The sequence below is a fragment of the Entelurus aequoreus genome, linkage group LG01, assembly GCF_033978785.1.
Source record: "Entelurus aequoreus isolate RoL-2023_Sb linkage group LG01, RoL_Eaeq_v1.1, whole genome shotgun sequence".
NCBI classification, from domain to species: domain Eukaryota; kingdom Metazoa; phylum Chordata; class Actinopteri; order Syngnathiformes; family Syngnathidae; genus Entelurus; species Entelurus aequoreus.
The window spans coordinates 51,731,621-51,743,839 of NC_084731.1; the positions used below are offsets into that span (position 1 = coordinate 51,731,621).

A 12,219-nucleotide genomic window follows, 5' to 3' on the forward strand; every position below is an offset into this window, starting at 1 on the left:
TTGTCGATGGGGAAGGTTGGTGGATGAGGTGGAGGAGTGGATGCCCACTGGCATATTACCTCGGTTTTTGCCACGTTGACAGAGAGGCCCAGTCTGCCATAAGCACTTGCAGCGGCTGAGAGGGTAGCTTGCAGCGCTTCCGGTGTGTGGGCCACAACTGCGCAGTCATCTGCGTATTGGAGTTCGATGACTTGCACTGGTGTGACTTTTGTGACTGCTTGGAGCCTCCGGATGTTAAACAGGTTCCCGTCAAGTCGGAAGTCGACGGTAACGCCACTGCCCTTCTTGATCCTCTCATGAAGCAGCAGTGTCACACACAGGAGGAAGATATTAAACAAGACTGGAGAAAGAACACATCCCTGGCGTACACCGGTGCACACCTTAAAGGGTTCTGATTCCTGGCCGCCAATAGTCACACGTGACATCATCCCTTCATGGAATTGCCTTAGGATGTTGACAAACTTCTGTGGGCAGCCGAACTTCAGGAGGATATTCCAGAGAAGCTCTCTGTTGACAGTGTCAAAAGCCTTCGACAGATCAATGAAAGCAACAAAGAGGTCCTGGTGCTGCTCCCTACATTTCTCCTGAAGCTGCCGTGTTGTGAACACCATGTCCACAGTGCTCCTGTTCTTCCTGAAACCACATTGTGACTCCGGCAACAGGTCTTCCGTGATGTTGTTCACCAGCCTGTGTAGCATGACTTTAGCCAAGACTTTACCAGCAACAGCCAGAAGTGAAATGCCACGACTGTTGCCACAGAGGGACTTTTCCCCCTTGCCTTTGTAGATGGTGATAATATTGGCATCTCTCCACTGCTGAGGGACAGTTTCATGCTTCCACACTTTGCTGATGACAAGGAAAAGGGCACGGATGGAAAGGTAGCCTCCTTGCTTGAAGATCTCTGCAGGGATGCTGTCAGGACCAGGGGTCTTGTTGTCTTTCAGAGACCTTATTGCACACTTAACCTCTCCAAAGGTTGGTGGAAGGTCAAGGTAATGGATGGTTGGGTAGTCAGGTAGGTCCTCCAGAACTGAGGGGTCTGTTGGGGCGGGCTGATTTAGCAGAGTTTCAAAATGTTCTGCCCATCTTTTGGTGATGAGCTTGTGGTCTTTTATGAGGGTTGTACCATCGTTAGACTTTAGCGGGGAGACCGCGCAGTTTCTTGGGCCGTAGATGGTTTTCATTGCATCGTAAAAGTTGTGCATATCATTTTTGTTGGCATGAGATTGTATTTCAGCTGCCTTTGATATCCACCACTCATTCTTCAGGGCACGCAATTTTGACTGCAGCTCCCTTCTGGATGTTTGCCATTGCTGAAGTGGGGTTGTTGAGTACAGCATTGTGTGCTGTGTGCATGTGTTTGAGCATGGTGGTTATTGTGGCTGTGTTGTCATCAAACCAGTCCTGATGCTTTCTGCGCTTATAGCCAATGGATTGGGATGCTGCCTCATAGAGCCTGGAGCTGATAGAAGTCCATTTGTCGTCAATGGAGTCATCACTCTCCAGAATATGCTCGATGTCTTCCAGGTTTTTGGCCAGAGAGAGACGGAGATTGTCCCGAGCCATAGGATCTGCTAACCGGGTACAGTCAAGTCATCCAGGAATCTGGTTTCACTAAGTGCAGCAATATCAACATTGTAGCGGTTAAGTTCCGCTGCAATGAGTGCAGTTCTGCGCTGGGGTCTATCAGTGGTAACGCTAGTGTCCAGGAGTGTCCTTATGTTCCAAGATGCCAGTTTAAGAGGGATTATTTTCTTTGCTTTATTTCGACCGCGGAGTGGAATTCCCGACAGGTGCGGTAGTCTGTCCAGGATAGTTTTGAGTGGGCAATGTCTGGGCCACCTTTTCTAGGCCTTTCCCCAGTTGGGGTGAGCAGTGCAATCCTAAATAGGGCTGCTCAGGCGTACAGGGGTCTGCCGAGAGCAGCTGCCACTCAATTTCAGCTACTAGCGACCATAGATAGCCCTGTACCGCTGGTGTGCAGGGTTCTGACTAGGAGCTTCCGGTGCATTCATACCTGCTCCCGTTATCAGACACCCCATCGCCACCAGACTTTGTTTCATTTCCGGTAGCTGGTCTCACCGAGGCAGATATGAATACCTGCGCAGAGGAGCTTGTTTAAAGTGCCACCGGGGGTGCGCATGTCCCAGCAGCACTTCTTCACTGTGAGAGGGTGGGATCCGGTGGCAAGGGGAACCCAGGACGACCGGCACTCTTCCACAGTTGCAGGAGGCCGCCGGAGCTCCAGTTTTTTGGAGGACCGCCTATCGTGTGCCGCCAACCACGTTGCTTTTCTTTCGGGGTGTGCTCCCCTAGCCTTTGTCTTCCTAGACTTACCCACAAGGCAGCGGGTCTTCGCCGTATCCCTGGCTAGGGGGCAGTCAGGTACTAGGCCTTTGCCAAGGGCCACCTGGGGTAACAGTGGTTAAGGGGTTAACCTCCTAGTGCCCCAAGACCCCCCAAAGAAGAGCCTCCACTGCCGGATGCACTTTAACGTCATGCCCAGGACAAATATACATACATACATACATACATACATACATACATACATACATACATACATACATACATACACACATACATATATATGTGTGTGTGCTTATGTATGTATACATATGTGTGTGTGTGTATATATATATATATATATATATATATATATATATATATATATATATATATATATATATATATATATATATATATATATATAAATGTGTGTGTGTGTATGTATATATACAGGGGTAGAGTGGCCGTGCCAGCAATCGTTGCTGGTTACTGGGGTTCAATCCCCACCTTCTACCATCCTCGTCACGTCCGTTGTGTCCTTGGGCAAGACACTTCACCCTTGCTCCTGATGGGTGCTGGTTAGCGCCTTGCATTGCAGCTCCCGCTATCAGTGTGTGAATGTGTGTGTGAATGGGTGAATGTGTGTGTGAATGGGTGAATGTAGAAATACTGTCAAAGCGCTTTGAGTACCTTGAAGGTAGAAAAGCGCTATACAAGTATAACCCATTTATTATTTATTTATTTATTCCCGCAGCGCTTTGTTGTTAAGGCGGCCGCATTAACAACAAAGAGCCACCGCCTAAACTAAAGTCTTAACAAGCTGCTCCGCTTAGTTCTGCCTCTGCCAGTAAGTCTCTGCAGCACCCACCCAGCATTGTCCCAGCCACAGAACTATCTGATTGGTTACACGCAGAGCGGTAACAGCCAATCAGCAGTGCGTATTCAGAGCGCATTTAACAGCCAATCAGCAGTGCGTATTCAGAGCGCATTTAACAGCCAATCAGCAGTGCCTATTCAGAGCGCATGGCATCAGTGCTCCTGCGGTGTGGTGAGCAGATAGGTGTTAAGCAGGTGAGCATAAAGCAGCGGACTCTCTCCAAATTATAATAAACACCTCCCAGTCAACTACTAGTAACATCACTATGAGCCCTTTGACATTCTAGAAACATAAGCGGCAGCTCAGCTCGCTCGCAGTCCTTGAGGTGAATGCTAATTAGCTTTTAGCGTAACGTTAGCTCACTGTGCGGTGTGTGTGCGTGCATGCGTGTGTGTGTGTCTGTCTGAGAGAAAGACAAGCATTATTGACCTAGAGTTAACAACTAAGTTATTTCACTTTACCTTTTACTGTGTTGATTGAGCTGTGTTGAAGCAGCAAAAAACGACATTATGTTAAATGAAGAGTTTCCTGAAGCTGTCTCTGATAGTTGATATAATAATGCAACTGCATCTTAAAGCCTACATGAACTCCATGGTGTTCAGGGATGAATAGTCTCTCCTATTGCTATTGTACTATTTTTTCAGCTATAGTTACATTAATCATTAGTAATGTAGCAGCCTAGTTTTGAATGGCAGGGTCCCTGCTATTACATGTTGATAAAAATATAACATTTACATAGTAAAAATCTACTACGGGCTTCCCAAATGCTGTAATAAATTAAGCATGACTAGTTGAACATATGTCAGCATGTGGCATAATAATGACATACTTAGTATCTCAGGTAACTAGGACTGTTTTGTTTTTACTTTTTTGGAAAAAATATCGAGATATATATCGTATATCGCCATTCAGCAAATGGAGCGGAAAACACAACCAAAAATTGTAGGCTTCTTCACGCGACAAAGCCGGCTTACTTCACCGCAGTCTGTCGTCTATTGCCCCCCCAGGCTGTGGTGGCAGCGACGAGGTGGAGACGGGATGGCGACAGGCCGAGTTACACCGATCCTTAGTCCCACCCACCCCCTTCTGTTTGCCGGAGAGACACCACCTTAACTAACACATTTTCTGGGGGAAACACTGATATATATATATATATATATATATACCATCCTAGTCACGTCCGTTGTGTCCTTGGGCAAGACACTTCACCCTTGCTCCTGATGGCTGCTGGTTAGCGCCTTGCATGGCAGCTCCTGCCATCAGTGTGTGAATGTGTGTGTGAATGGGTGAATGTGGAAATACTGTCAAAGCGCTTTGAGTACCTTGAAGGTAGAAAAGCGCTATACAAGTATAACCCATTTATTATATATATATATATATATATATATATATATATATATATATATATATATATATATATATATATATATACTGCTTAACATTTTAACATGGACCAACTAGGGGTGTAACGGTACGTGTATTTGTATTGAACCGTTTCGGTACGGGGGTTCCGGTTCGGTTCGGAGGTGTACCGAACGAGTACACATGCTAGCATCGACCGGGCTAGGACAACATGTAAAAGCCAGAGCTGGAAGACCCTCATGCCTCGTTAAGATCTCCCGTTTGGGAACACTTTGGCTGCGCGATACAACAATGCAGGACGGAGGTTTGCCGACATTGTTCAGCAACTGCTTCTGACAACACATCAAACATGTGTTGCACCTTTCCTGCTTCCGGCTCCCAGACCGTGTTCGAGGAGCGCAGGGGAGACACTCCACCAGGGCTGATGTATTCTCGGGGCCAACCCCCTTCACTCTACCCGGCAGTTGGTCTCCACAGCTCCGGACTCCAGGGTAAATGACGAGTCCGGCGATTAGTTGCAAATCGTGGCTTTATTGAGGTCTTGCACACAGCCAATCCAACAAAACACTAGCCACTCCACCCACTCGCTACCGCTCCCTCACCTTGCTCGCCCACACACTCACCTCACATGCTGTCACATATTAAAGGGTCATACGCTACTCTCATAACACATGCTAACCCATTTGAAGCGTCACCACCGCATTCAAGCAGCCTCTCCTCGGCGAGTCAGGCAGGGCTAAAGCAATAACAAATGTTTTTATAGCAGCAGATATAAGTCCATATTACATTAAAAACTAGATTTTGACCCACTTCTATGGTGGAAGAACAATGAGCCCATGTATCCTCTTACTGCCAAGTTAGCCAGGCTGGGGGGGGGGAAAGAAAAGTGAATCTGAGGCTGAGTTGACTTGAAACTGTTTAATGTTGCACTTTTTATATGTAGAAGAAAAGTTTTGTCATTTTATTTAATCTGAGCAACAACTTGAGGCAGTTTAATGTTGATTAACGTGGAACCCTATTGGGGTGTTACCATTTAGTGGTCAATTGTACAATTCTACTAATAAAAGTCTCAATCAATCAATCAAAAAAAGCACTTTATATGTAGAAAGGTTTTGTTAAAAAAACATTCTGAGCCTTATCTTATTTAGTTTTTATTTTATATATGTTGACCACATTAACCCTGGCAATGGACCCTGCGTGTATATGTATGTTATGCCATTGTTTACACATTTGGTAAATAAATAATCAAAAATGTATATTTTGTTGTTTTCTTACTGTTCCTGAAAATTAACCGAACCGTGACCTCTAAACCGAGGTGCATACGGAATCGAAATTTTTGTGTACCGTTACACCCCTAGGACCAAACTAAGTTGACATTATTATTTTGATGAAGCTCTTGCATTGAATGAATTGGATGTCATATACATGTATGTGTTCTCCTGCAGGTCTTACTAAATATACATGATGTTGAGATAGTTGTCGGCATCGCGCTCACTGAAGAGAGTCTTCACAGAAGGAACATCAGTCACTTTGGACCCACTACATTGAGGTCCACCTTGTGCTATGGTATGCTCAGGTAAAGTTTCCAGTTTTGTTTTTGTACCTGCGATCTTACCTGACACTACACAGAAGGCTTTGTGTACAGTATATAATGAATACAATGTTGCATAAATCATATTAAATGGTGGCTATGACAAAAAAAATAAGTAAGCCAGAATTGGAATATTACCAGTTCATTTTTGAGCCACAAGAGGGTACAAGTGGCCTATTCTATTACTGACAGTCACTGTTATGATTGTGCCACACATACAGTACTCACCACATCACGCGTTAAAGTTTGAGGCTATACTGTCACATAATTTTTTTAAAGCATATTCTACGTATTTATTGCCTAAATTAGTCATTTTCTAAGCCTAAAAAAATTGCCAAATGAGCTAAAAAAAATCCACTAAATGAAAGCAAACCATGCGCTGTTCAGTATCATGGCCACTGATTGGCTCAGCCTTACTGTATTGGATAAAAAGTACAAGTGACTATGTTGGTGTTGTTTCATGTCTAGAGGTCATACTGTACCAGTGTTTCTTAACCATAGGGCCGCGGTTGGGCCGCGAGCGTCCCATAGAATGTAATATGTTTGCTGTGGTCTGTATAGGTAGCAGCGGTACTCAGTTGTAATACAATTTTCCATCACTTGTGGCAGTAATCACAGTATAAAACAAACAGAAGAAGTCTGGCGCTATTTACTATATATGTACAGTATGTGTGTATACCGGACGGGTGGTTGGGGACCATTGTTCTAATGTATTTAGAAGGTCATAAACAGTTTTTTTATGCTTTAGCTATGAACATATACAATTTATAGTCCTGCTTTGCAGAAATTCATATATCACGGACAGGCCTGGAACCAATTATCAGCAATAAACGAGGGATTACTCCACAGCCATTTGTCTGTCTGAAAAAGACCAACTAAAATATTTCACTGGCTAATTCTTTAAATTGCAACTCATTGATCTATTCTTGGCAGCACGGTGGCAGAGGGGTTAGTGCGTCTCCCTCACAATACGAAGGTCCTGAGTAGTCGTGAGTTCAATCCCGGCCTCTGGATCTTTCTGTGTGGAGTTTGCATGTTCTCCCCGTGACTGCGTGGGTTCCCTCCGGGTACTCCGGCTTCCTCCCACCTCCAAAGGCATGCACCTGGAGATAGGTTGATTGGCAACACTAAATTGGCCCTAGTGTGTGAATGTGAGTGTGAATGTTGTCTGTCTATCTGTGTTGGCCCTGTGAGGAGGTGGCGACTTGTCCAGGGTGTACCCCGCCTTCCGCCCGATTGTAGCTGAGATAGGCTCCAGCGCCCCCCGCGACCCCGAAGGGAATAAGCGGTAGAAAATGGATGGATGGATGGATGATCTATTCTTCATACATGCAGACACAACACAGCAATGATGAGCTTCTTGTTTTAAGCTTTTGTAAATAGTTACGCCTGAGTGCATCCTGTTTGCTGTCTATATTTGTATCTTATTTTGTGCTGACAGGCTGTGTAAACCTCAGGTGTCAGACATTATACTTGATCCAATGTGTGGAACTGGAGCCATACCTTTGGAGGTAAGAAGACTCATACTTTTGTTCCAACCACATGATGACTTGTAATAGTGCCGTCTGATGAGGTTGTGTTTTTGCCACCAGGGGGCATTGGAGTTTCCTGCTTCATTTTACATTGCAGGAGACAACAACGACATGGCGGTGAACCGCACAGTCAACAATGTGTGTCACATCCAGAAAAGGAAGGCTGAAAAGGGCAGGTGAGAGCAGACCACCGGGCAGAGAGTGGTCAGGTTTTCGGTTTTACATGTTCTATCAGTGACATCTATTAGGTTTACAGTGCTCTGAAAATGACACAGCCGATATTGTCTAAATAGCAAACGCAAAAGAGTCGCAAGATATTGGTGTTGCCTTGATTTATGAACTTAAATGGATCTTGAACAACATTGTTAAATTGATAAGTTTGTATCGTGAAGCAAATTTCTTCTAGGAAAAACAATGTAAATATGAATAATGGGTTCCAGTCTCAACAAAAGTCCATATTTTAGCGAAGGTTTGTAGACTTTTAACACTATATAAAGGACTGTACAGTAATGTATATCAAACAAACATAACAAAAGGTTGGTTGATCAACTTTCTTCTTCTTCTTCTTTCAAGCCAAAACAACAAGAAGCTGAATTGTCCTGTATGTGCTGCTCTGCCAGCGGGCGTGCACACACACACACACACACACGCACACACACTGACACACAGTCCCTTTGGTGCACTCACAAACGATCAGGAATCACAAAAATCCTTAATTTCAACATTGCTACAATAATAAACATTTTAAAAAAGTAAAATGTACTTATATTTACATCGGCAAAGGAGCAGTAATAGGGAGAGAAGGGAGAGGTTGGGTGGGTGTGCTTTTGAACGAGAGGTAGTCTGGTCCGGTCTTGTTACAATTAAAACTTGCTGTGGTATCAAGCCTGCTTTGTCGATTCTTCCATACTTGCGAGCGCCATTAATGTACTCCTCGCAAATCTTTTTTTTTTTTTTAAGTCCACAGCGACTCCCCATCTTTTTTCCACACTGGTCCGTTGTCTTTTGGGGATACATATTTAGTTTAAAAATAGACTAAACCTGTCAAACGGCGAATAAACACAGAAAAGGCACACGCTGAAGCACAGAGAAGTCTCTAGTAGTGTACTGTACTGCGTCACAAAACTGCTGCAGGTGGGACATAGATTGAATGAATTCAGAGACATGGTTCACGCACGGAGGCATATTGGGCACAATCTAAAAGTTTGTGAATAAGGGGGTTCGTAAATCGGAGTTCCACTGTATTTGTGTTGCCCATAGTCAAGCATCAAGGTCTTGGTAGCATCAAGGTCTTCTTGGGCTGCATGATTGCTGGACAGCTGCAGTTCATCGTGCATGTACTGTATTGGTCTGTCTGTATGTTTAACTACAGTTCACCCGGACTGCCCATTGACACCGTACGCTGGGATTTGTGCAGTTTACCCATGAAGTCCAGCTCTGTTGACATCATTATCACCGACATGCCCTTTGGGAAAAGGTAAAAGGATAATTTAAAAAAAACCTTTAGACCACATAATGTTTTAAAAGTCAAACCATGTATGAAGAAGGCTAATGAGATGTTTTGTTCGAAGGATGGGCTCCAGGAAGAAGAACTGGGACCTTTACCCCTCCTGCTTGAGAGAAATGGCCCGTGTGTGCAGGCCAGGCTCAGGAAAGGCTGTCCTGTTGACGCAGGACAAAAAATGCTTTTCCAAGGTATCGTCATTTGCCTTTTGCAAATATCACTTCCACAAAACACTGGGTCGAGACCAAGCACAGAGGCTATGTTGTAGACATTCAATAAAGGAAGTGACTGATGTGTAATCAGGTGGCAAAAGAAAGCACAGTTGACCTCTTGTGGTTTCTAAGAAATTCATCAACAGCAGTGTGAGCTTCTGGCATCGACTGAGGCTCATCCATCTGTCGCTGCCACATGCACACCTGTGAAGAATCCTCTCAAGGGGATCTGTGCCGCTGCCAGGGAGCTGTTTGTGTCTATGCAGATGTAATTCATTCCGACTCCATTAATTATTGATTACCAGTGGTGACGCGTGGGTTTTTTTGTGAGATACTGTCTCTGTGACTATATACATCTGAAGATGCTTCTGTGACGTAGATGCGGGGCTGGCTTTAAAACATTCTTTCTTACGGGAAATGAAGAAAATATGAATCTGGTTCATGTTCTAACAAGTGTAAAGAATAAGTTAACAAATGGCAATAATATATGCTGTAAATAAGTAGTGTCAAAAGTTTTTTTTATTGGCGTACTGTAAAAAATAGATACAATAAAACAAATATGCAGAAATAAGGCATAATGTCAGAAGCAAAGTTTGAAATGTTGATGCTAATAACTGAGCTGACATGCAGGCTGTTTACTTATTTAAAAATAACTTCTGGTTTTAGTCTTTAAAAAAAAAAATAATCAAAATGGGCGGTTTGCCGCATGAAGTGCGTAGATATCATCTAATATGTAGAATTGGCCATGCGAGCGAAAAATCTGAAACAAAGTATATGTTTAGAAATTCATATAAGCTTTTTTTAAAATACAGTGGTACCTCTGATACAAGTTAAATTGTTTCTGTGATGCAGCTCGTACTTAAAAAAAACTTTGTTTTGCGAAACGATGCTTGGCCGAGCACAATTTTAACATCTTTCATGCCTTTTGAAAATAAACTTTTGAATAAGTAATTTTTTTTTTCAAAACAATACAATATGATGTAGTACAAACAAACAGTTGGTTTATGAAGTAATATAATGATGATAGTAATAACAGAATAACACATAATGAACAGCATTTAACTTGGAGAGCAGACCTCTTCTGTATCTCCTTCAAGCTGCTTCTCTGTCAAACACACACATGGGAAACACTTACCCTGGCTATAATTACAACATTCATCGTAAAAATGACTGAAGTGTATATTACAATATTCATGTTTGTATCAATGATACTTGCAACAAAAGTCTCAAAAGACCACCAGCAGAACACATTGACAACTAAGAGTGTATAATCAATCAAACGTTTTGGCAGACAGTTTTGGACACAAGTCCAGTAACTTGCATGGTTATTGTTCATCTTCTCACGTTCTTCTCGTGTCAGGGCTGCTCCTTCGACGCAGTAAACATTCCCTGCGCCTCTCCAGCTGTATTTGTCTCAACATCTTGTTTTACACGACATACGAGTTTCGCTCTCACCGAGATTTATGTTGTCTGCAGGCCCTGTCAAGGATGGGAGGACTGTGGAAGAAGCAGCACACTGTTTGGGTCAATGTCGGGGGTTTACATGCTGGAGTGTTTCTGTTGCGACGGACCAGCGGTGTGTTTGGTCAAACTCCTGAAGATGTCTATGAATCACCAGAGACTGCACGCACACAAGGAGACCACTATGACGCAAAGCCCTGTTAGGTTGCAGCTTTACCCTAATGCCATGTGTTTTGGATCAACATAATTTATATTTTATGAGCTGTTTTATCTTCTTTTTTTTAAAATTTAGTTCTCAACTCAAGAGGCCAAACAAAAGTTGACTCAATTTACGTTACCTTCATGTTCAGCAATCAAATGTACACTTGCACAACCTAATAACATCCAATATCGTCAAAGAATAGTCATGTGAAAAAAAAATAAGACACCTCAGTGACATTTCAACAATTCTGTATTGTCATGTTTTCCATACATGCAAGACATGCAGAAGAATTGAGATGCCGTTTCTCTCTCACCCTGTACTCGAGCACATTTTCAAGCTTGGGGAGAGCGTGGCCGCTGTGTCCACACTTGCCGCAAAACAGTTTGTCATTACAAAAACCAGAAAAGGTAAAATGGTATCTTTGCAAAACAAAACTACCTGCAATTCAAGTCCAAAATAGGGAAAGCTAGTATTGACTGATTTTGTACTTCACTGAAGTCCCCAAGACTGACGAGAGCCCATAATCGTGAGTTACCGATCCCTGGTCCTCTCCTGGCTGTGCTTTGAACCCTCAGTGTCTCCAGCTACCAGAGCCTCGCCAGGGCAAAGGATTTGTGACTCTCCCTATGGGTTGTGGTCTGAATGCTTTGATACGCGTGCCTGTAGGCATGTGGTACACAGATTCTCGAAATTGGATAGTCCTTAGACAAATTGTCAATGACTTATGGACAAGTAGTTGCTTGATTGCGGCCATGTTTTTTTTCATTCAGATAAACACCCTGAAGTTACAGTGGCCGTGTTGAGCACATTGGTTTGTGTGAGAAGTTCCACTCAGTACAACTGATGGGTTAAAACTGGCCCAGGCAACTTAGTAAGGCTGCATGTTTTGGCAAATGCAGCGGTTTAGGTGTATTGTGTTTTATACCGTGTGGTGTTGTAATTTTGTTTCACATGACATGACACATGATAAGAGGAACATCAACAAATAGGGTAATTATTCACCTCTGCAAACCATGACAAAAATGAGCTGATTAATAAATTGATAGCTCTTGGACAGTGTCATCCATAACAACTTGAATTTGAGACTGTTATCTGGGACCTGTTTAGGTTGTGCAAGTGTACCTAAAGAAGTGGCCTATCTACTCTTGGGTCACTCAATTAAGGGCACTTGAGGAAACACACAGACATTGTA

General features: G+C 43.3%; 2 protein-coding genes across 4 annotated transcripts in view; one reads left to right on the plus strand and one right to left on the minus strand.

The window, feature by feature from the left end:
* LOC133631397 (uncharacterized) overlaps positions 1–329 on the minus strand; it is a 1,101-nt gene extending 772 nt beyond the window's left edge. The window contains exon 1 of the mRNA XM_062023628.1: positions 60–329. Coding sequence (XP_061879612.1) covers positions 60–298 — 239 coding nt within the window. The 5' untranslated portion in view covers positions 299–329. The remainder of the gene's footprint in view (positions 1–59) is intronic.
* LOC133654292 (tRNA (guanine(6)-N2)-methyltransferase THUMP3-like) overlaps positions 1–12,211 on the plus strand; it is a 32,101-nt gene extending 19,890 nt beyond the window's left edge. For 2 of the 3 annotated variants that reach the window (XM_062054562.1, XM_062054572.1), the window contains 6 exons: positions 5,971–6,101; positions 7,558–7,627; positions 7,709–7,824; positions 9,021–9,125; positions 9,220–9,343; positions 10,841–12,211. In XM_062054562.1, coding sequence (XP_061910546.1) covers positions 5,971–6,101; positions 7,558–7,627; positions 7,709–7,824; positions 9,021–9,125; positions 9,220–9,343; positions 10,841–11,029 — 735 coding nt within the window. In that variant the 3' untranslated portion in view covers positions 11,030–12,211. The remainder of the gene's footprint in view (positions 1–5,970; positions 6,102–7,557; positions 7,628–7,708; positions 7,825–9,020; positions 9,126–9,219; positions 9,344–10,840) is intronic. The other variant, XM_062054583.1, reaches the window with a different exon arrangement.
* The last annotated feature ends 8 nt before the right edge of the window (positions 12,212–12,219 follow it).